A 24,106-nucleotide genomic window follows, 5' to 3' on the forward strand; every position below is an offset into this window, starting at 1 on the left:
TTTGTATACCCACAAAGAAAAGAAAAAGGTGAGCTTGTAGGAAAATGTTTCATTTGTATTCCTGATAACGAATCACACTGGTTTACCATACATAGCTGCAGATTGCCCTTCCACTTTGAGCAACAACATAAAATGGTTTTAGGAAAGGTGAATGGAAAATTCCTCCTCTGTAAATAGATTTCACAGGTGAAATAATATAAAAAGGGATATATTTCCCATGAAGAGCAACATACTGCAGCTTTAACTAAGACTGTCTAGTCTCTGCAGGATCCCAGCAGCGGCACACAGAGAAAATCCCTATCAGCAATTTTTATTTGCCTTTCACCCCCTACCAGCTCTAATAACACCTGCTAAATTTATTTACACGCTCTGCTATAGGAAATAAAAAAAAATGCTGCCTTGAATACTAATTTTTAAATGTCATCTGGAATGCACTATCCTTTGTTTTATAACAAAGTAACATACCCTTTTCAAGGAAGTCACCATGTTCAAGACTAGGACAGTAGTCCCATTCTCCATGACAAGTGATATAAGAGCATCTCCTGACTTCAGTTTGTATTTATGTTGTTCACAGGTATATTAATTGTTTTGTGAATCCTCTCTAGCTCCCCATGAGCCTCAGGGTCCCATCCCACCTTCCACTTGATTCCACCGATATGTGCTGCTTCTTCAACAGCCGCACCTCTGACTTGCTCATTGCCTCAGTTTGTGCAAGCTGTTCATTTTGTTCAAAAGTACAGGAATAAAAGAAGGAGAAAAACCAGCAATCCCTCCAAATCCAGAGATCCTGTAGCTGTGAAAGAGTGTGGGAAAAGCAAAGGGAGCTGAGAGATTGACCTTCATGAACGTGAAGGAGATTCTCAATGCATTGACTTCCCTTGTCGCCACTGAATCATCCTTTGCCCTTACTCCTTGTCACACCACATCCTACCTGGCCTACCTTGGATCAGAAGCTTCCCAGTGGCATTTCCTAGATCAGTGACCAAAAAACCCAAGTATCAATGGAATTAAATTAACTGCCAGAGACAGATTTTTGGCAAGAGGTGAAGTTGGGTGACTGTTACTCATCACAATTAGAGAATCTAAAATTACCATATTAGTAATCAGCCAACTGCCTATTTGTCACTCTGTCCCTGAAATTACACATCTGACACACATGGTGCCATTTCAGGAAATGACATCAAAACCATGTAGGCCTTCTTATATAATTATGCTTCTTAGCAGAGGGGAGCATCTGCCCCAGTAATTACTTGTGTCCCCTATATTCATAAATACCCACATTTCAATAAGCATATATTCAGCCTGGATTTATAAAAATTTATACCATCATTAAAAATGTTGTAGATACACAGTGATTTACAATACCACAACATGGCAGTTAAAGGAGATTGCCTGAGAGTTTACGTGGTTTACTTACTTTTACTTGCAAATTAATTCTGATTTTCTGCACTCCTGATACATTAGATGAGAGTGGAAAAGTAGGACAAATCCTTATGACAAAAAAAATGCTAAGCTTGAGAGGAGAAATACAAAATTAAAGAAAATATGACAGGCCTTTGAATCAGCATCCTTCCACTCTTGCTGCCATATATTAAAAGTTGGTGCAATTTCTTGAAAGGTACCCTTGTTACGCTGCAGCTTTTTCAAGAGTGAGCAACTAAGGTACTATAAACAGAAAATCTGTCTGGGACTGATGGACTTGTGGTCCCTTCTGGTATGTGCTGAGATACATCCTAGAAAAGAAACTTCAGTTTCAGCAGATCTGAGTATTCTGGATCCAAGCCCACTGATAAATCTCTCTGTTTACAAGGCAGCTAAGGAGATTATGTCTGTCTTTTATACCTGCCAAGAAATGTTGGTCTCATACGCCATGGAGCAATCCATGCACGTCTCCACAGACACCCTAAGAACTTGATTAGCAATAATACAGACATGAAAAAGCACTGGTAATCACACACCAGCTGATACACCTCACACAGAGACACTCCATGAAATCAGCTCCTCCATTTATGTAACAATTCCCTCCGCAAAAATCAGAGCGACTTTAATATCTCAAATAATACAAAGATGTCTTTTGTGGTGGAACAAAGGAAACAGGTTGATTGACTGCACAGAAGTGGCAACAAGGGCTCAAAATGATCAGTTGTGCCAACAATAGATAAACAAAGAATATGTAATCAACTGCAAAAGCTTCTTAGAAAACAAAGTTCATTGCAGAACAAACAAACAAACAAACACACCATACCCTCCACAATGTGTGTTTAATTATGTGGATTTTTAAAATCCCAATGGGAAATTCCTTTTAGCTCCTAAAATACATATAGCTTATCCTTAATAAATATTTATTCAGGGTTTAAGTACAGTGCTCTTAGATGAAAAGAGATATTTTACCTCTCTTTAAAAGATACAATAGAAAGCGGAAAAAAACCCTCCAAATCCAGGAAATGCTTATTAAGATTGTTGTAGCTGGTGAATATCTGTAAGTGTTTTGGATGAGTACTTATTTTCTGTATTAATTCTGCTCTGGCAGAAAGGAGGACATGCAGTATCAGCATTGTGATATTCTTTTGTTGCTTGGAAAGCCAAACCCCACACATTTTGTACTATATTTAAGTACAATATAGTAATAGTTATAGTTTATTTTTATCCCCTTTAGCTAATTTGGTAACCAGTCAGTATTTTGTACCCTTCTTTCTGTCTCTTTGTCCTATGCTACTTCCACATCCATATATTCTGGGACTGTGCTGGTGGAAACCTCATTAAGGACTAGATTCTGGATGAAGAGAACCCTGTCCATTCAATGAAATAAACAAATCAGTGAGGTTGCTTCCTTGAAAATCTCGTAAAAATCTGGCTCACTGACTACAGAACATGGGCTGTGTAGTTCCTCATAGTGCAGATACTCTGGCCCCAGCAATTCTGATAAAGAAAAATATACAGAACAAGGCAAATATGGGACCTCTTGTCATTTGCACTGCTTAACTGTTGCTTTAGTTCTCTTCAGCCTTTTTGGGACAGCTAAAACTCTCCCCAAGACAATATCCTGGGCAAGCTTTGATGGATAGCTGAGAATTTATATTCAGTATTATTTCTGCTTCCTGTGTGAAATCATCCTGGTGCAGGGCCTGCATCTGTGGTTGCAGTCTGCTCTCGTGGTTGGGGAGTCAGTCAGTTTGCACTGTCTGCCTTGGAGCCAGGGCTCACTTTCCAACCATTTTTTATTTAACATTAACGATTAAAGCATGCTCCTGAAACACTTAAAAAACCTCAAAACAAACAGCAAGAATCAAAGCCCCAAATCTATTCCCTGATGATAGCAGTCTAAAGTCATAGCACATTTTGAAGTCAGTGTGTCTCAGAGATGTTCACACCCTTTGCATGCCATTTGTATTCACAGGTGTTAATCTGTTCTGAATTGGGCATTTTACTGAGGAAAAATCTCCAAATGCTTAACGTTTCAAGACTGCTGACTCATTGTTTCCTTTGTCTGTTAAACTATACCCCAGTCTCATAAATTGCTTAAAATATTAAAAACCCCACCATTAGAAATGATGCAATATAGCCTTGGAGCATTTCTGAGCCTAATAAATGTCTATCAGTTACAGGGACCAAAAATTAAAGACATAAAGCTTTCAGGAGAATTCTGGGAAATGCGTGGAGAGGCTGCAGCTTTTCTGAATGAATGCACCTGGGGCATATGCCCACATGGCTGATCAAGGTTCAGTGAGGCTTTTTGTGTCTTTACATTTTCCTGTCTAGCTCTTCCCTAATCCTTTTTATCTTTTCTGGACATTGATCCACAGGGGAAAATGCTGAAGCTAAACTAAAACTCAGTTTTGGTAAGAGGAAGCACAACAGACTGAACTGCTTTGTTGGGAGCAAGAGAGGATCCAACAGATTTTGTTGTGCTGTTCTTTCCCCCCAAAACTGCAGGGCCCATGTTCCAGTAGGAGCCCAATATAGAGAGATTTGAGGTACACAATTTGATTTCAAACACTGTCAGAAAAACTGTTTTGGATGGGATTGGGAAGTAGAGGACTTATGTAATGCTTCCTTCTGCCTTGCTCCCACCACTGCAGATATTAATTTTGCTTCTTTGCATCTTTTATATGAACAAACAAACAAACAAACTTCATTCCATTTCTGAACACAAGCATCTCTCAGTTGGATTTTACTTGTCCATCTGTCCATAATTATATGGCTATCAGCAATATTTATATTTATGAAGCTCTAGCACACCAAAAGGCACAACACAGAACGCATCAAAGGCACTCCGTAGAGTGGAAATAAACAAACATGTTCAGACTAAAACACTGTGTGTTTTTCACTGGGAGTATTTGTTTTAAAATACAGTTGCATACAATTCCTCAGAATCTTCCTGAAAATTTTTGTCTGAACTGAAAGGGTTTAGTGTCAAAGTATCTGCAGTATTAACTCTAATATTTATCTGCTCATTTCTCTGGCAAATACTTCAATAATGACTGCCTGAATACCACATCTAACCAACTTGGGATTTCCTTTACAACAATTATATCTGAGGCCCTATAGCACACTAATAAAGCAAAATATACAGTAGGCAGTTTTGCCTACTGTACAAACTATGTCCCAGAGTGCTCTAAGTTAAATGATACAATAGTGGTGATAAAAACCTGAAAGTAAAAAAAAAAGGATAAATCCTTAAGGACAGAGAAGTGACATGTATTTTTAGGGAACTTCTAAAGGCCAAGAAGTGTCACAAAGTCATCCCAAATGTCAAGGATTCTCTTGCAGCTAGGTAGCAAGGTAGTAAATAGGAAAATAAATGAATGTCAGTAGGAAATAACCAGGCAAAATGGAGGTAAGAGTGGTGACAGGTGTTCCCAAAAATAGCTGGGCTCTATTTTGACATGCAGAGTAAAGAAACTACACTAAACATAGGCACATTGCCTTTCACTAGCATTTTTATTCATGCTGCATTTTTAGAAAGCTGAGATTTGAAAAGAACATTGACATTTCGATGTGCGAAGTGTATTGTGCCATCTCTGTGTATCTGGATTTTCAGGGCACAGTAAACTGATGAAGGAGGCTAATGGAGACTGCCAAAATAAGCTTTTGTAAGCTGCAGCAGGGAAGGTCTTGGTACAGGGACACCAACATGCACAGCCATAGACAGGCACACAAAAGCACAGCAGAACAGGAAAGGGGGCAAAAATGAAACTGAACTCCAAAGATAGAAATCTGTGTGCATCTCAGAGAGTGGAACGATGCTAAAGGCTCCTCTGAAGCCCATGAAATGGGGCAGTAAATGCGTTCATCAGTGGGAGGGAAGATGGCAGCAGCACAGAGCAGAGTGAATTCTTTTCTTGGGCAGATTGAACCATTATTGAAAATGGTCAAGGTTATTGCTAAGTAAAAGATGTTAGAAGGGAGAGAGACAGCTATTGTGTTTCCTTCACATAAGTCATAACATGTGCCTCTGCCATCTGCTCTGCCCCTGTTTGCAGCTGAGGTCAGCTTCTTATTCATTATCAATGTTGTAATCAATCACCAATCTCTAATTTCAATCTCTTCTTGGACAGAATAAACAGAATACTGTCAGGTGCTATGTTAGTACTGCTTTTACTACCAAGTGGCTTCCAACTACTGCAGCTCTTAAAAATATTTATAATTGTGACACTGTTCCCAGAGGAGATTCTGTATCTCAGAGCTGAGCCAACAGAGGGCAAGCCCTGTGCAGGCAGCTATTCCCCAGATGTCAGTGCTCAGGATATCCTCTGAAGTCACTGTATGATGCACAGGGAGGCACACCCCTGCATCTACTGATAGTAATAATATTATGCATAGCATTTCACCAAGAGTTTTCAGCAGTACAGGTTTCCAGAAGTTAGCAAGCATTTCAGCAATTTGCATTCAGGAAAGCCATTTGAATATGTGAAAGGAACATAGAGAAGAAGTAATGCATCCCAGTGTAGTCCAGAAGTACTGTGTCAGTCACAGGAAGCTAGAACAATGAGGCCAGACTAGAATGCACAGAAAAAAGAGCAAGGATGCTGTATGCCTGTGATCCTCTCTTTTCTGTAACAGCAAGAGAGGTGGCACAGAGGCAGGGACAGGAAGAGCCAGCAGCATCCTCTCCATGAGGCATGAAAGACACTGGAGAAAAAACGGAGAGAAAGAGAGATTTTGGCTTACTGTAAGAAATGAAGAAGGATCTACCTGTGCATTCCTATAGATAATATTAACTATGTTGTCATATATGTTGTTGTTCTCTATTTTTATAACTCTGTTATTACAGAAGGACATTCCTTTATCTTTTAACCTTGTCTAGTGACCATACTGCCTGTGAATGACATGGCACATAAAAAGGCACACTCTGCCTGTGCTGGCCAGGAGCAATGGCACACTCCTGCAGGTTTGCATTAGAGATGGTATATATAAATATAATAATTAGCAATGTATAATATTTAAGCTACTTAATATTACAACGTTAAATTTATTTATCGTGTCAACAACTTGTCAACACATTTGAGCTGAATCAATATTACATTTCTTGCATCATTGCATTCAATTAAATACTAACTATCTTTTGAACTTAAAAATGAAAATCATGTATATGTACATCTATAACTACAAAATGAAAATTATACTATGCTTGGGACATTATAAGATTTATACATAAAACATTACAACACAATAAAAATGTATCACAACTAACTAACAATGTTAGATTTTGACTCAAGCATCAGATGTCTTATTTCAATGTATAATTTGTTTTCAATAAACTTTCTGAAAATGTTCATTAAACATGCAAACTATCTGCAACATAGGAAGTATGTAATTTGGACAAACTCCAAAATACCTGCAGGGTGTTATTCTTGATTTATGCAACACATAGAAAGGGACAGAAATTATTCAAATGCCTTTATAACTCACTTGTCAGTGCTCCTGCCAAAGAATGGAAGTACTGAATTCCTACAGATAATACCTAAAGAACAAAATTATTTAACTGATATATACTGAATTTCTTTGCATATGATATGAGAATTACTGTAAGTTGGAAAGCTGTGCATGCTAGTAATTACTTGCTGCTCTAACTCACATTTCCTGTCAATATTCCTGTGGATGCTGTTTTCCTTACACACACAGCCTTGGAAGTAAGGTAGCAGCTGCATTTCTCTTTACCTTCAGAATCAATTAAAACTGAAACACTCTCAGCATACCACATTTTGATATTCCATTTATCTATCATCATTGCACTATAATTGAAACTATGACCGTTGAGCTGCTTTCCTTAGTAAAGGAGATGGACACTAGAAGCTAAACCAGCCCCAAAACTCAGATCAACTCAAAAACACACAATAACTCAGAACACTAGGGGGATGGAAACAGAAAAATAAGAGAAACAGCTTTGAGATCCAAGGAATGCATGATGAGCAAGAAGCAAAGGTGAGAACAATTGACATGTAAATTAAAGTAAAAAATAAACCCCAAAACATATATCTGAGACTTAGGACACAGAGAATTTGGGGGTGTGAAAATAGTTTCTTGTCCCATTTTCTGTACTTAAGGTTCAGAATTTTTCATCAGATTAAAAAGATGAAAATGTACATTTAGATACAAAGGGTTTTTAGTTTCCAGTTAATTCATTTGCCAAAAGAACAGACTCATGATAAAAGACTGATTAACCACTTAAAATAAAAGCTATGCAAGCACCACAGAGCTGAAGTTCTAGGGCAACCACACAGCAGCACTTCCTCCTTATTGAGATTGTGAGTGAAAGTCACACCAAAGACAGTCACCTTATACCCTCCTGTATTTACAACCATCTCAGAACCCATAAAATTGCTCATGAATATTTTTGTTCCTTTCCCTTATTCTCACAAAAAATCTCTAAGATTGGACACTTTATGGGTACAGTTGTTATGGGGATTAGAGAAAATTACTTTTTGTCCAAGCTTCCACAATTTCCTGAAGAATCCAAGGGCCAGGTATTCCGATGAAACTTGGCGTGCTCATGAGCTTTAAAATGTATCAAGTCTGGACACAGGCAAGATTTCAAGCCTAAGAATACCTTTTAAAAGGAGTTTGCATTTTGGCGCTGGGATCTAAGGGTCTCCTGCTTTTCCCAGAAAATCACACATCTGTGGATTCCCACAGTATAGGTTACAGTTAACTTCCAGAGACCTTCACTAGGGTCAGATCTCCACTGATTTAGAGCTCAAAAACTCACAAAGAAATAGCCATTATCCTGCTGGAGGAACATGAACAGAGGAGATGGAAAACAGTTGTGAAAGTGTGTTGCAGAGGCTGGTTATTTTACTGCTGAATACAGAGAAACTAGGTGCATTTTGCAGATTTCTGAGCGCCAGTTTGAAAAGTTAGTTGATGACTGATTCTGTCACTGGAATCAACTAACAGACCATACTCTGGGGTGTGTAACCCTGCTGACACCACCAAACTGCAGCATTGAGGCAGTAGTGCAGGGAACAGGAAAAGGGTGTGTGTTAATGAATCCTCCTTTGTGTGCTTTACACGTTCCCAAACTGAAAATCAATAGCAAACAGCCTATGAATCAGACTTGAGTATAATTTTGTGTGTTAAGGCAGGTGGGCATGTTCCAAGGAAATATGATGTTCTGTAAATAGATAGCTGGGCAAGTTGAAAGATTCCTCATTGGATATTGGGATTGAAATGTAAAAATGTACAGTTTTTGAAGTTTTCAAGCTATGATTAGAGGATAATGTAGGAGAAAGGCAATATGTTATGCTTAGAGCTGAAAGAAATAATGTCTGCATCATAAAGCTTTAATATTCAAAGTTACCCAGTTACTTTTAAATTAAAAGCCCCTGACTACTCCTCACTATTGTAACTTTCTATTTTCAAACTTTTAAGTTCTCCATAATGTTTTGTCTCATGCTATTATCTCCAAAGGATTTTGATGAGGTTATTAGAGCAGTGGGTGAACTGGAGTTGTGCAGACATGAACTGCTGTAAAGCAGCAGTACAGAACTGTCACTAAGTCACAGGAATTTATAGCTCAGGGAGCCATAACTGTGCAAAGAGAAACAATAAAATGCAGTTATGCTCAACCATCTGGGTATATTTTCCTACACAGGCAACTAAAATTTTAATAGAAAAGTGCATACAATTAAATTAGGTCATTTAGTAGCATACAAGGTTTGGTTTGACGATTCAGGGAACACAAGGTTTTACACAATAACACGAATTCCTCTTCAATTAAATGAAAATGCTGTTTTTGCTTTCTCTGCATAGCTGTTGGTAATTTTTGTCTTACAGGGTGCTATTTTACTTTTACCAGACTAATTATTGAAATCTTCATTTAAGATAAGAAAGAACATCCCTGTCCTCTTGTGTGTCAAAATGATAACAATGGGTACATTGATTCCTGCTGCTTTGATTCCTGTAATTTGCTGATGCAAACAATTTAAATTTCTTGCTGTGTTTTCTCTTCCACACATTATTGCAACTGTCTTCTTATGCCCTTTTAGTCCAAGCCAGGTCAGAAAGAAGAAGAAGAAATGATGCTTTTTAAAGGAGCTATTTGCAACCTACAAGATTTACAGGGCAGCAGCTAGTAACAAAATAGACATATTTTCGTCATGGTTAGTGACCAATGAGCAGAAAAACCTGATGGGATAGATTTCCATTACACTGGATTTGTGGTACAGCTTCAAATCTGACAGAAGCTTTTTTTCCAGATACTGGAAGTTCCTTTTGAAGGTTTGGAATAGAAATACCAAAGTGGTTGGCAGAGGGGAAGAAAAACAAAACTAGTGATTTGAGAAGATTTTGCTTAAATTACACACTTATTTGGACTGAATCACAGGCATTCAAAACTTGGAGATCACTAAACTCTGTAAATAGTTTTAGGACCAGGACACTATGTGAGCTAAGCAGAGAATCATGCAGGAGTCTCAAAAGTCAGTGCCTTATCATTTGAATTGAGATGCGAAAAGATGTGAAAAGAATGAGAAATTCTGGGTGACCACAACTGACCTGGCTGTTCCTATTGTCTGGTTACAAAAGCAGCACTTCCTTCTGAGACTAAATACAGGCAAACTTATCATTTGGTTCTCCACTCCCTCCCAGGGCCCCTCTCCTCTTTAATGGTAAAACAGAAAAATTTATGTGTTATTTAATTCTACAATGAACTTATGAGATTGGTAACTTGCTTTTCACTAACAGGGGATTATAAAAATATGTAGATTTAACACTGTTGCTTAGGTAAACAGAATTTATATAAAGACTCTTGTATCAAATGCTGAAAGTTCTGGAATATGTAATTCACGGCTGGTGGTTAAAGTCAAGTGTTCAGGGTTTTAATCTGATTAGTGAATTCAGAACTCATGCTAGGAAAGTATATTCTTCCAAAAGGTAATTTCTTACAACACCATATTCCCAACACTTCTCCCCCATCCCAAAGAATCAAATGTATTGCTGTAGCTCAGTACTTTTTGTACAGTGGCTAGCTTAAGTTCTGCAGCTGTACCTGAATGCATGAACAGCTTCAAATTTGTTTAGCAGCCCATTCAACCTTTAAGAATGCAAAAAGCTCCTTCTGTTTCTCTCATACCTTCTAACTAGCACACCATAAATATCTCATCTTACTAACTGCATCATCACAAGATAAAAATGGTAAAACATTTTATATTATTTACATGAGTTTCAAGCAAATTCTCAAGTTTCCATGGCAAAACACATTCATCTGGTATTTTTCACTGTATTTATTAATTTATTCAAAATCCCTATCAGAAATTCCATGCACATGAGCACAGAAAATTCGAACAGCTCTAAATGCACTAAATTCCCATAAATACAATCTTATATCACTTCCATCTTGACACACTCCTATGCAAAATTAATGGATAATTATCTTAACAGAAGAGCTTAAAAAGTGAATGACCCACTCCTTGTTCTAAGAAACCAAATTAACAGATTTGAATAATGTGGGTATAACAGACACCAAACAAGCTCATTATTCAACATTCTCCTAGAAAAACAAAATCTCTCATTTATATTCCCAGCGTGGCTTTAGATTTTGGTCTACACAGTCGCTTGGGGCAGGAAATTTCAGGTACTATAGAGCTCCCCATGGCATGGGGCTGCAGCCAGTGGGACTGCAAAGCTCCTGCTGGATCCCTGTCACTATCAGCAGCGGAATTGAGGTGTACCATACCGAGGAGCACTTCACATTACAGCTCACCACCGATGACACCAGCCAGCTCTGTCACAAGAAGGAACTAATTATTTGTTTGGAACAGATTATGCTGCTTTGTTGAAATCCTCTTCAAGGTGGGGGAATAAGGAGAAGGCCACCCTGTTCTTTGAGTGCAGTAGTGCTTAAGCAGATGGGACTATACATATGGATGAAATAATTAAGATTCAATGTGTAAATGCACTACACATTCTGCCCTCCCTGCAATTAAGAGATTTTACTTTAGGCTACGGAAGCATACTCCTACAAAACCCAACCCAAAATAACTACAAAGAACTTTCTATATGTTAAGCTAAAAAAACATTCTGAAGAGGAAAGTAAGGCATGATATGCCATAACTGTTTTTCAGCACAGTAATAGCAGAAACATAAAGGTGTTACTCCAAAACTGGATTTATGAATTAGTTTCACTCATGTTTGTGTACCAAACATTATGTTTTGTAAGATTCTACCTTCAATAAAAGAAAACACTTTAATTTTTCTTTTAAGAAAAACTATCTCATAAGAATAGGAATATTCAACAAAACTGAAGTAATAGAAATTAGAGTACCAGCTGGGCTACACCACATTTTGTGGAGGAAAAGCATAATACCAATCTTTAGTATTTTCAACCATGCTAATGACACTGAAGGGTTTGCTGACAAATTTTAGAGACTGAATTTAACCTGTAACCCAAGCGTAGACACTAAAATCATATTCTGAAAACTCTCCTAGAACAATCTGCATCCTAATTATTCAGTAGCTATTCTAGATGATCTTCAGTTTAAATTCCTTTATAATAAAATCTATTCATATTTTATCTGCTGCTTTACCTTAATTGAGATTTCCAATAAATTGTAATAGTTTGCCAGCAAATGTAATATTTTCTCTAAACTACAGATATGGGATTGACATCATTAATTACAGTATTTTTGACCACATATTCCCTTGAAACCTTTCAAAACCAGGATAAAACATATTTTTCATCCCTTGTGATAGTGTTAAATGACCAATACACATTGTTAAAGGTGCTCAATCCATGATGGAACCTCATGCAAAATTTGGGTTTCCTGCAATCATAAAACCAAATGAAGATAGACAGAGGACACATTCTTGAAAAGTCAGGTGCACTTTTGTAGAGATTTTTCAATCCAATATTGGATCTTTATAACCAACTGTGGTTTTGGAGAAAAATATCATTAAATATGCAGTTTTATAAACTTAAAATGTATCCTCTTCTATGACAGTAGTCAATTACTTTAAATATAAGTATTTGTTCTAACAATTACAGGAAAACATCTGCTTTCACCTAGCACCAAATCAACAATAACACTTAAAAACCGATGCACCAATAGCTCTGATTCTGGTCAGAAGGAGGGATTCAATGTACCTGTTATGCAAATGAGATGAGATGTAAGTTTCTGAAGTTCGGTCTTATTCTAAAAGTGTTCCTTCTGCTCCTAATCACAGAAGATTACAATTCTACTTACAGGAAATTACACCCATCATTTCAAGTTAATATAAATTAAATGTATGATAGAGATTTAATCCAAATGAGATGTCTGAGATTCTGTTCCTGCTTCTCCTTCTGGATAACATATATTTGATTTGACTGTGCATTTAAAAGTTGAGTTCTCGTCTGTCACTCATCCTGACAGCCCTTCACTGATACTCTCTGCTCTGAGATTAATAAAAGCTCTGAAGGCTCCTTAACCCCAGAGTGAAGACAGAAAGATGGAAATGGACTCAGCCAGCTGCAACCAGAAAATTCTTGGATGTCCTTGCTAAAATGGGAACCAAAGATTCTCATCTGAAGCACTCCAGAAAAGGTAACTGTCTTTGAATGACTTTCAAAATCAGATCAGCAATTTCCAGTGTTAGTGTCTGTTGCAAAGGTATCAGCAGCTATATTCTCTCTTGTGGTACATATGATGAATTGTCATATTTATAAGAACACACCTTCATATAATCAGAGAGATTAACTCTAATCAAATGAGAATATAGAAAATATGTTTAGAAAGATGATGATTTCAAAGTCTGATCTCTCTCTTTCACACCACCCGAAACACAGTAAACTCATGGCAGTTACATCTTTTCTCCCTGTGTGGTCCAACAGTTGCATATGGTGAAAGATGGAGAAGGTGACAATTAGGGCCAGATTTCATGGCCCTGTAATCTGTGCAAACCTCTGGGTTGCAGGAGGAGCCAGTTCATACAACTGCTTCACTGGGAAATCTTGGAGATATCTTGCCTGAATTACTGTATATTATGGAAATTTGGACACTATTTTAAAATGTGAGAGAACCAGAAAGCCTCATGAAGCAAATGAAAGAGTTTGACCTCATAGGAAATGAAAATATTCCAACCACTAACATATCTCAACTTTATCCTAAAATATATGGTTCTGTTTTTGGAAGGAAAGACTTTCTTCCTCTGAATATTCTGTTCTATAAGAGGGTTCAGGGCTTTGAGTCAAGTCATATGAGCTCATGAATTCTTTGGGGAAAAGAGCATAAGACTAAACTTTTGGGTTGTGCACTGGCTTGTGTAAGTTCCATTCATAAGGATTTAACATTTCTCTGTGTATTTTTAAAGACCTAGAACAGATACCTTTAGCAGGGACAGCTCTGGTCTTACAAGTCTCCATTTGGAATCTTGTCTACCATTTTCATTAAGCTGGGCTCTTCTTTTAGAAGACAACCCTTCTTTTCACAGATTGTATAAATGCTAATAAAAATTACTTTTTAAAATAGATGCTAAAATGATCGCCTTTAAGAGTTGTCCAAAGTGGTTTAATTAAAGATTTTTCAAGTGAATAATGCTTTTAAGCCAGACAGAAGAGGACCATTAAGCAATATCCATTTTACAGGTCCAGGGTTCACTCTCTTTTCAGTTGATACCCAGAGAAGACCTAAGTTGAAAATCTTTTTCAATCACTTATATTCAGGTATATGGAAACATTTAGAAAGTTTTGTTTTCACTTTGTCATGGGAGGAAGAAGACCCAGAAAGGTCAATGCTGCCACAAAAACCTGGGTTTGGGCCATCTTCTCTAGTTACGAGTCAACTCAGTGCTTTAATCTTCAAGACCACTTTTGAAGAGGATGCCAAACAGATGCTGCCTGGATCAGCTTTTAATGACAATATCATTACATGTGAAGTTGTACCATATTTTCACCTGTTTGTTGTGTGCTCACTGCCTTCGGGAAGTGCGGGAGGAGCATGTGATTTGAGAATTATTACAATTGTTAAATATAGAATGGATATTTTTCAAAGTCTCAAATGGGAGTTGGAGTTAAATTTCCTTTCAAACTCTCACCAGTAAGACTTCTGGGAATTTTATATATTTTGTAGAAATTTCCAAGGCCATTATACTGACTTTGCTGTATTTGTTTTTGCTTGTATACCTACTTATCATATGAGGAGAGGGAAGAAGAAATTAACATCAAGACCATGAAGAAACTTACTCAACATGGAAATTTTAAACATGCTGTGGCCCATGTGACAACACTGCACAGGACAGAACCTGTATCACACCAGACACCTCCAACAGGATGCTGCAGTTTGAGTGATACTTTGTGTGTGCAAGGAGGAATAAAAAAACCAAAATCCCCCAAGCAAGTGCACAACCCAAAAGTTTAGTCTTATGCTCTTTTTCCCTAAGAATCCATGAGCTCATATGACTTGACTCAAAGCCCTGAACCCTCTTATAGAACAGAATATTCAGGGGAGGAAAGTCTTTCCTTCCAAAAAAAGAAATTAAGAAAGTAGGGGAAGAAATATGTCACATAAATGGTTCCCAGTCTCCCATGAGATTTCATTTATAAAAATGTTGCAACCATTTAACATAATGGAGCATAGAGCCCTTTATGCTTTGGTTGCATACAAAATTTGTTTGCAGAAATTCAGCAGGCTTGGTATAGCAGCAACAAGATTCAGATACTCAGAAAAATGAGGCATTAGAACTACTGTAAAGTTACCTGCTTCATGGAAACAGTTTATATAAAAACATTGCAAATATGTGGGAAAGTATGGATGTGAAAATAATAAATCAGATTTTGAGGGCTAATGAGTCCTTTAAATAAATAGCAGAATTTGGATGATCCCTTCTGTTCTGGTTTGCACTGGTAGGGATATCTCGGAGTTATGATGATAGATAAGCATGCTAAGGGAGCAATCATCCATGTAAATTTGTCTGACATCAACAAGAATCAAGAAGAGGGAGGCACAGCAAGCTTCTACTTTCAATAGAGAATAAATATGGTGTTAGAGTAGTGCATTTGTCAATACCCAGGCACAAAGAATACAATATTTAAAAACTCAAAGCACTAAATGCAGCAGTCCTTCAACATACAGAAATCCTGCTGAGGACAATGCATGTCTTGCTTGATGAAAGGCTGACAAATCTGTCCCAGAGATAAAAAACCCCGTGGTTATTTCTGCTTATTTCATACCGTCACACTTAAACATAAATGGGTGAATTTCAAGCACAGCAGGAGAGCAATAGAAAAACCATGGCTTAAGCAAATTGCTAAGCAATTTGCCTACAAGTCTCACTTACAAACTTCTGCTAGACCAACAAATAGAGCAATACTGGAGAAGAATCCTTAAAAGCCACCAGAACTTAGGTAAGTTCATAAACTTTTAAGTCAGGATATAAGACAACAAGTTTATTGGCACCACCAATTCTTGGACTTCTTTAAATAGCTCTCTCCAGCTTGAGCCACTAAGAGAGCTGGAAGTTCTGCTGCCCGTAATACAAGTAATACAGTATTAATGATGCAAGCAATACCATAAATATTATTTGCATTAATAATGCAGGTAACAGATTAAGTATTGTCTCTCTGATTTACAGTGCAAGCACTACTTGACGATCTTCAGTTCAGTGTTAAGATGACAACAGCTGCTTTTTACTGATTCTTTCATTCTAAACTGGAAGTATCAAGATCTATTTCCTGAAATTGATCTAATCTGCTTTTAACAGATTTAGGGCTAGTTATTTCCTGACTTTGTTTTCTGGGGCCAAATCATGAATACTTTTAGACTTGAGGAGGTTTTGTGGGTTGGGTTTTTTTTTTTTTTGTTTTGTTTTGTTTTTTTTTTTGTTTTGTTTTGTTTTGTTTTGTTTTTGTTTTTGTTTTGGTTTGGTTTTTTTTGTTTTGTTTTTTAAAGTAATTATTAAGTAATCTACGTACAAAACTAGAATTTCAAAAAGAATTCATGTACTACTTTATAATCACCTATCAACATTACATCTTAATACCTCAAACAAGATCAATACACATTTTGTTAAACTACCATTTGAAACAGAAAAGCAACGTTTTCAATTTCAGATGGAAAACTGCAGTGGTGGGAATCAAATGATTTGTCCAGGACTGAAGAGAAAATCTGTGGTGCAAGCAGGAAAGCCCTGACTCCAACTCTAGTGCCTCCACAGCAACATCTTAATTCCTTCCAACTAAAAAAGAAAAGAAATTTCCATGTCCACGCATGTGAACACAAATGTACTCATGCAGTGGGTGCAAAGCTGGAAATTTTGCTGATATTTTTATACCCAAAAGTGTGATGTTACATATCACATAAGAGATGCTCTCTATTCAGATCTAATGACAGTAGCAAATCTCAATAATTTCAGTGGTATGCTTTGAAATAATTACACATGGATATCAAAATAATTTTTAAAAAAGGCCAAAGTTTCTCTATCAGAAAAGCACATTTAATATTATGCAAATCCTACCACTACTGTCTTTCTTTACAGCACATACCTTGCTCAAAAGCAAGGGAAAGCAGGCACTAAGGCCAAGTCAGGATGCATGTGCTCCAAATATGTTCCTCTAGCTAAAAAATAAAAGCTTCTTATGACTAGATTACATAATGCTTCATCACAAATCCTCATAAACACTTCAGTCACCTTTTCTTCAAATGGGTTTATGCCACTGGCTTGACAATTACTGCTTCTGCTCTTCTGCACAATATGAACAAACCACAAGGTCAAAGCTGTCTCCTGAATAACTACATAAATTACTTTCTACATGCCAAAGGTGGTTATCTGAGTGATCTTGAAATTTATAAAGAACACCAAAAAACCCTCTTAGGACAATTAGGGATACAAATCTCACCAGACTGTACAAATATTTCCATCCCAGAACCTTTTCATTTTGCTGCTAACTTGGTTCCAAAGACAAGTGAGGAGAATTCATGTTGGATGTGACCTCAGTAAGTCCTGGAGTGTTTGTTCCTGCTGAGAGCAGGCTCAGCTGAGAGGAGCTCAGCAGCTCCAAGGTGCCAAAGCCTCCTCTGGCTTTCACAGTTACCATGAACAGACAAAACAGCTGGAACCCTCTCAGGTGAACTTGATTCCTTTTCTACCATCAGCACCACCTCTTTTTGCAGACATCTGCAAGCATACATCATGGACCTTTCAGTTTCAACTTTGAATAAACTTAGGGTAAGTACAGATGGAACAAAAAGATTTTAAAGTCAGTTTCTTCTGACTTTCAGTGTTATACATTTGTTCACCTTTGCTAGCAGAATGTATGGGTTTTTTATTCTGCAGCAGAAATGCAAATAGACAGTGAGGTATAGACAAGGTTCCAACTATTCATAAGCTAGTTACAAACAAATCCTGATATTTCCAAAAGGGTGGTTCTGAGTGTGGATACTGTAAACATATTGAAAAAAAAAGCATAATTATTGCAAAGTAATTTTAAATATTATTATAAACCTATAAGTGCTATTTTGAGAAACACTGCTTCCTTTTAGATTAATCTTGCATTTGTATAATATCTGGAATTAATGAATCATATATAATAATGGGAAAATATTATTTGACTTCTCTGATATGTATTTCTGTTTAGTCAGCAAGAAATGATTCAGATGTTAAATGATGAATGATTGCTCTATCTACAGTTCCTTGTTCTTTTACAGACTCCTTCAGCAGCTAATATTTCTGAAATTCCTAAAACACTTCTAAGACACTTTTTTTATTGCTATTGGTAGGTATTGTAGCTGTATTTTCCATTTGGAATCATCTTTCATTTGATAGCACTTTTTCCTTTTTCAACCCGGTTTGAATGGAGATAAGAAGCATGCCTTCTATACAGCACCTTGGTCAGAAAGACAACCATACTTATCATGTCTAAAATTCTCTGTAAAACTGTCATGTAGCTTTATTACCTCTCCTGGTATAGTCACCCTAGGACAACAGCTTAAAATAGCTTAAGCACACTGGGAGAATTAGTTAAGTCTGACCTCCAAGGGCCAGTTAAGTGTTGCAATAAGCAAACTTATATTTTAGCCTCCCCAGCAGAGACCAGCACCATCTACAGTGACCCATGTTTAAGATACTAAACATGGAACATATCTCCTGCTGGGCTTCCCTACATCAGAGTGGTAATTTAAATCTGAAATTGTTCAAGGTAACTACAGATTTTTTTAACATTTACTAAGGGCAATACTTTGCCAAAGTACCAAGTCAAACTTGACACACTTTAAAAGATCATTCTGTACTGAAAGTTACTGACTGATAACTACTGTGAAGCACTGTTTTAACTTGACAGCATAACATGCTGAAAAATGGTGGCCCTCACTTAGGAAAAAAAATAGTTTGAGGGTTAAGAGCTCTCATCCTTGTCCTATATTGGAGGAAAATGATTACCGCATTATTTTTACTCAAAGTGAAAAAAATAACATTGTGAATTCCAAATCACAAAAACGTTGCATGACTTTTTAAAAATAAAAACAGCTCCTCATTTCAGTACAGAATTACTTTTGCTGGCTAAGCAGTTGGTGTTGGGGAACAGGCACAGCTCTTACCTTTTAATTCCCCACTATTCATACCTAAAAGATGATGCATGACATCCATAGCACTGACAGGATTTGAACTATGGGAAACTTCAGCCAGTTATGTTGACATTAATCACCTAAATCTGGCTTTGAACGTTCCTTAAAGGATCACAGTAGGAGTGGAATGAGGGCTGGAATGGGTCTGACCTAAACAGAGGCCACTGGCATGGGGGGCGTTTGTCACTGTCACTGACACTGTCGTGTGATGTGTTGTGCTTCCTGTGATTTGCTCTGGAGCAGTTGTTTTCCTCTCTGGAAAAAGATGCCCCATACACAAAGAATCTCATACCTCTGTAAAACACCAAATAGGGCTTCTCATTGCAACTCCTGTGCAAAGCAGCTCTGAATTTTATTGACATGCATTACTGCCTGCAGGCGCCACAGGACCCCAGGACAGTAATACAATACACACAGAGCATATAGGAAAGTCCATATTCTGTTTATAATCCAACTTAAAAGGAGTTAAAGTGAGATTAAGAGGAAGAATCAGAATCAGTTGACACTTTTGTAATACATGGATGACATGGTTACCTCTAAAGAGTGGTGTGATAATCTGGTATCCATTATATAAGAGCAGAGATTTGAATTTATAAGGAGATTTGAATATTAGCTTAAGGAAAAAAAAAAAAAACAAAATGAACAAACAAATTCCCAGACTTTATGCAAATTAAACAAATGTCATATATTATAATAACTTAGTATTCCATGTACCTATCACCTGGTCTGTGGGACTAATGCACAGAGAATTATACAGGCAAGTGAAGCACAGCACACAGCTAAATGATAACAGTAAACTAGAAAAAAAAAATCAGTATTGCAATTCAAAACTAGTTGTCTATCTACTGCACAGAAAAACTGCTATTTGTCCACTGAGTGTATTTTACCTCATAGCTCCTAAGACAGAAGAGAATCACAGAACTTTCTGCATTTGCTTCACAATCATACTGCTAATTTGGCATACAAACAGCTGAAATGTAACTAAAAATTATTCAATCTGTTTAAACTGCAGGGAAAGTCATTCCATCATGCTAAGAACTAACAAGCTACAAAGGAAAAAGATGCACAGTTATGATAGAAAGTGACCGTATTACTCTTTGTAATAATGCTTTGTGCTGAGTGTTCATTTGGACTTAAGCCAAATTGGAAGGCACATTTATATATAAATTTTATACTTCCCAGAACATCTTCAGATTACTTTATATTGATTTAAAGTAGAGTAAGTTTCATTTTAACATGCTGAATTTAAAAATTCTGAAAATACTTTTGGTTTTGTAACTATGTTCCTATCTTGTCTTCAATTTATCTTCCAAGTACAAAACACACCTGAAGCTTGAATTAATTAGGCATTAATTGCCTAGTTATGAATGTTCAAAACTGACAGTTTTGGTTATACTTGCACACTCATCCTGCTGTTGGACAGTAGGGATTGTGTGTTTCCATTTTGTTACACCTAAGATTGCCCCTTAGAACCACAAAGTCATTTAAGTTGGAGAAGCCCTCTAAGATCATCGGGTCCAAAACTTCCAAGCCCACCACTAAACCATGCCCCTCAGTGACACACCTACAAGTCTTTTAAATACCTCCAGGGATGTTTTGTGCCAAAATTACATAAATGACTTGACTCTAGTGAATAACACCATCATGTCGACTTAAAGGGTCTAAATCATATTCTTGAGAATAGGAGAATATTTCCCACTGTGGGCCCACTGACAAGAGAGGTCAGCACAGCAGGCAGAGAAGGAAGCACTGCTTAGCCATTAGGGAGACTAATGGGGTAGATACAGTCTGATAAATGTTCAAACAGCTCACATTCATTGCTGCATTCATGTATGCATAAACTACAGTGTGAGATGCAAGTGGAGGAAAACATGCTTAGAAATTAAATCTACCTTTTGTTGAGAAGAATCTGAAGGCATATTAGAGAGAATATGATGATAGAAAAAGGAAAATTACTGAGAGCTAAATAACTTACTGATTACTGTACTTTCAACCATATTCAGCTCGATTTATGTAAGGACGGGTTTTGTGGCACGATGCATAGATTCGTGGTGTGAGAGATAGAATAACCTGGTTTTACCTTACAAATATTTGGCTCAGTAAAATATTCCTTATGCTGGTTAGTTGGATTTTAACAATCTCATCTGGCACAGCCAAGAGATGGATTTGAAGGGACTGGCTGCTGCCAGCAAGCCCAGCTTAAGGCTCTCTGATACGGCTCTGTTCAGTGTATGCTGCTGGAGCTGCACTGGTTTGCTGGGTTTACTCTCAACTCTGACAACACAGCCAGGCAGACTGAGCTTTTGTGCTTTCCAAGGTGTGAAAATTGCTCCCAAACTTCGTGGGGCATATGTTATTTTCTTCAGGAAAACATAAAAGGAAGAAAACTGCAAATGTTTGCTTACTTAATGTAAAGCTCCACCCTTGTCTGCAGAATTTGGTTCCCATATGTTTTCCTTTCTGAAGTATTTTTATGGCAATAATACCAAAAACAAAATAAGAGTTAAAGATAAAAATGTTGTCACTATCCAAACGAATATGAAATTTCATAAATATTATGGCTTGTGCTATAGCACTTCAAAAATACTTTAAACAGATGGGCTAGTGAGACTGCCATTCATGTTTTAGCAGTCAAGAGGCATGTTTAAACTGCTGGTTGAAACACAATATAAAGAACATACCACATGTAGTGTCAGAAAAAAAGGGTTGTTTGTTAAAAAATCACAAATAATAAAAAAAAAGCTAAGTGGATGACATAATATTTTATATAACTGCAATCTCTTGATAAAAGAGCAGTGGTCCAAGAAAAAAAATACTGCTATATTGTAAAAGTAAAAGAAGCAAAACAGAAAAGAATCTTGTTTCTCTGAATAAAGTATCACAATATTTTTCAAATAACTATCTGGATGAAAAGCTGAAAGCTGCGAGTTTTGTGTACTCCTCTACACCAGAAAAGCACAATAACACCCCTAAAAACCAACTAGGGGAAAAATATTTTCTTCAAGTGACAGCAGTCTAATGGAGATAAAGGATGAGGATAAGAATTTTAATCTATATTTTAATGAAGATAAAGGTGACAGATAAAGGAAGAGGAGAAGCAGGATTGTGTTCTGTATCTTTCCCTGTGATTTGAGATAGTCTCTTACTGAAAGGACATTAGTTAACCTGAATGGTCACACTCCCGAACTTCACTATATAACAAATTCCCCAAAGTAATCTGCTTTATATCATCATCTTTTAAGTGCTAAAACTTAATCATTTAAAAACATCCTATAGGTCACTTTGATTTTCAAGTGAAGATTTCTGTTCATTTATAAGCTCCACAATGGTGAAACAAAAAGGTAAAAAAATATGAGCAAAACCATTAACTGTAGCCTTATATCATGATACAGAATTCAGTTTTAACTCCCAAATCTAAAGGAATCATTTTGCATAGGGCACAGATGTATCCTAGTACAGGTAATGGAAGGGAACAGAGAAGGCAGAGCTGCCTCTGAGAAGGAAAAACTACTGTTGGGAACTACTTTCTGCGTTTAGAAAAACCAAACATAATGTCAGTTCTTCCATTCCCAGCAGGTGAAACAGAGAAAGCCAAGCTCCTATGTTGTTCCTTGAAGCCCTGTAAGAGATAAGCCTTACACTCCACCTATCTGTACAAGGATGTAAACTGAGCTTAGATAACATCTCCCCCAAGACTTGGTAATCATTCCTGCTTGGGTCCATTATCTGAGCAGGAAAACACATCTCTTCAGTCTCAACAATGAACAATAGCTTAAAGTCAGATTCTAATCTTACAGGTTGGCATTCCCAAGTGTTAACAGATGATTCCAGGACACAAGTATATTCATTGGCTATGCAACTCACTTTTTTGTTGAGTCAAAACAAGTTGAGGTGAATACATCTCTCCCAGCTGCATCTGGAAACACTGTTAGGAGCTTGGACAACTTGGATTCCTTTGCCTTCTCCTTTCCATATCTGATCCTTATTCTGTAAGAGAGTGATAAAAGAAATGAAAAGTAGAGAATTTGCATCATTTATTACAAAGTCATCTCTGCTCAACTTAGTCAATCAATTTAAAACAGTCAAGACCAATTATTCTAGAAACAAAACTAATGCATAGAAAATACAAGTGACTTGTGTTAGGCATGAGGGGTCACTCAGTGTTACTCACCATCCCTTATTTAAATTGCTCCCCTAATTTGTAGGGAAGTCTTTGTAGGGTCTATTGCTTGCTTTTATATGCTTTGAGTAAACTAATTTTTGGAATTTTTGCATGCATTTTTAGGCAACAGATATGTAAGAGCAGTACTTAAACTCCAATGCAGCAATGAGGTATTGGATATCCTGTCATTTATTCTCAGACCTGCTACTCATTCTGTGCTACTCATATGAACAAAAACAAATGAGGGTGTGAGAGAAAAATCTGTAAAAATAGCTGTGAAAAAGATGGATCACAAGTAGGTTTAGGCTTATTTTTCATTTTTAACCACACTTTTTTTGTTACAGACTCAGATACAGGGAATTCTTTCCCTTCTCCCCGAGCCCGATAAGCTGGGATCTCTACAGGAATCATTAAAGTGCAGCTGTTATTTTCCCACTAATGGCTGTGCTGGACTATATCAGAAGGAGAAAAACTCCATGAAACACCCTTTCAGGAAGAAACTTAAAAATAGAAATTCTAACTCCCAACTAATATGAGTGACAGGGAGCAGAGCTGGGTGATGCAGGCAGAGGGGACAGCAGCAGCCATAACTCTAACTTTGCTGCCATTAATGTTTATGTTGTGTATGAAGTGGTTTACCAACACGCTGATGGACTGGCATAATGTGCAAGCACAAGATTTATTCCTTCATGCAGCAGCTGTGGGAGAACACAACCACAAATGGATGTTTCAGTAGAGACAGTTTCAAAATAGAGAGATTTATCTTGACAAGTAGAGAACTGCAATAAAAGATGTATTATTTGGAATTATTGGTGAATGCATTATCCTGTCAACATTTAACTGCTATAATCAACTTAAATAATCAAAGCTGCCCTAGAGTTTTTATTGTTTTACATTAATTTGGGAATAA

At 37.0% G+C, this 24,106-nt stretch overlaps 1 protein-coding gene across 2 annotated transcripts in view; it reads right to left on the minus strand.

The window, feature by feature from the left end:
• The window catches only part of NRG3 (neuregulin 3), a 390,407-nt gene extending 367,406 nt beyond the window's left edge, over nucleotides 1-23,001 (minus strand). For both annotated transcript variants that reach the window (XM_030950824.1, XM_030950823.1), the window contains exon 1: nucleotides 22,899-23,001. In XM_030950824.1, coding sequence (XP_030806684.1) covers nucleotides 22,899-22,950 — 52 coding nt within the window. In that variant the 5' untranslated portion in view covers nucleotides 22,951-23,001. The remainder of the gene's footprint in view (nucleotides 1-22,898) is intronic.
• Nucleotides 23,002-24,106: the final 1,105 nt, after the last annotated feature.

This window comes from Camarhynchus parvulus, chromosome 6 (genome assembly GCF_901933205.1).
Source record: "Camarhynchus parvulus chromosome 6, STF_HiC, whole genome shotgun sequence".
Classification (NCBI taxonomy): domain Eukaryota; kingdom Metazoa; phylum Chordata; class Aves; order Passeriformes; family Thraupidae; genus Camarhynchus; species Camarhynchus parvulus.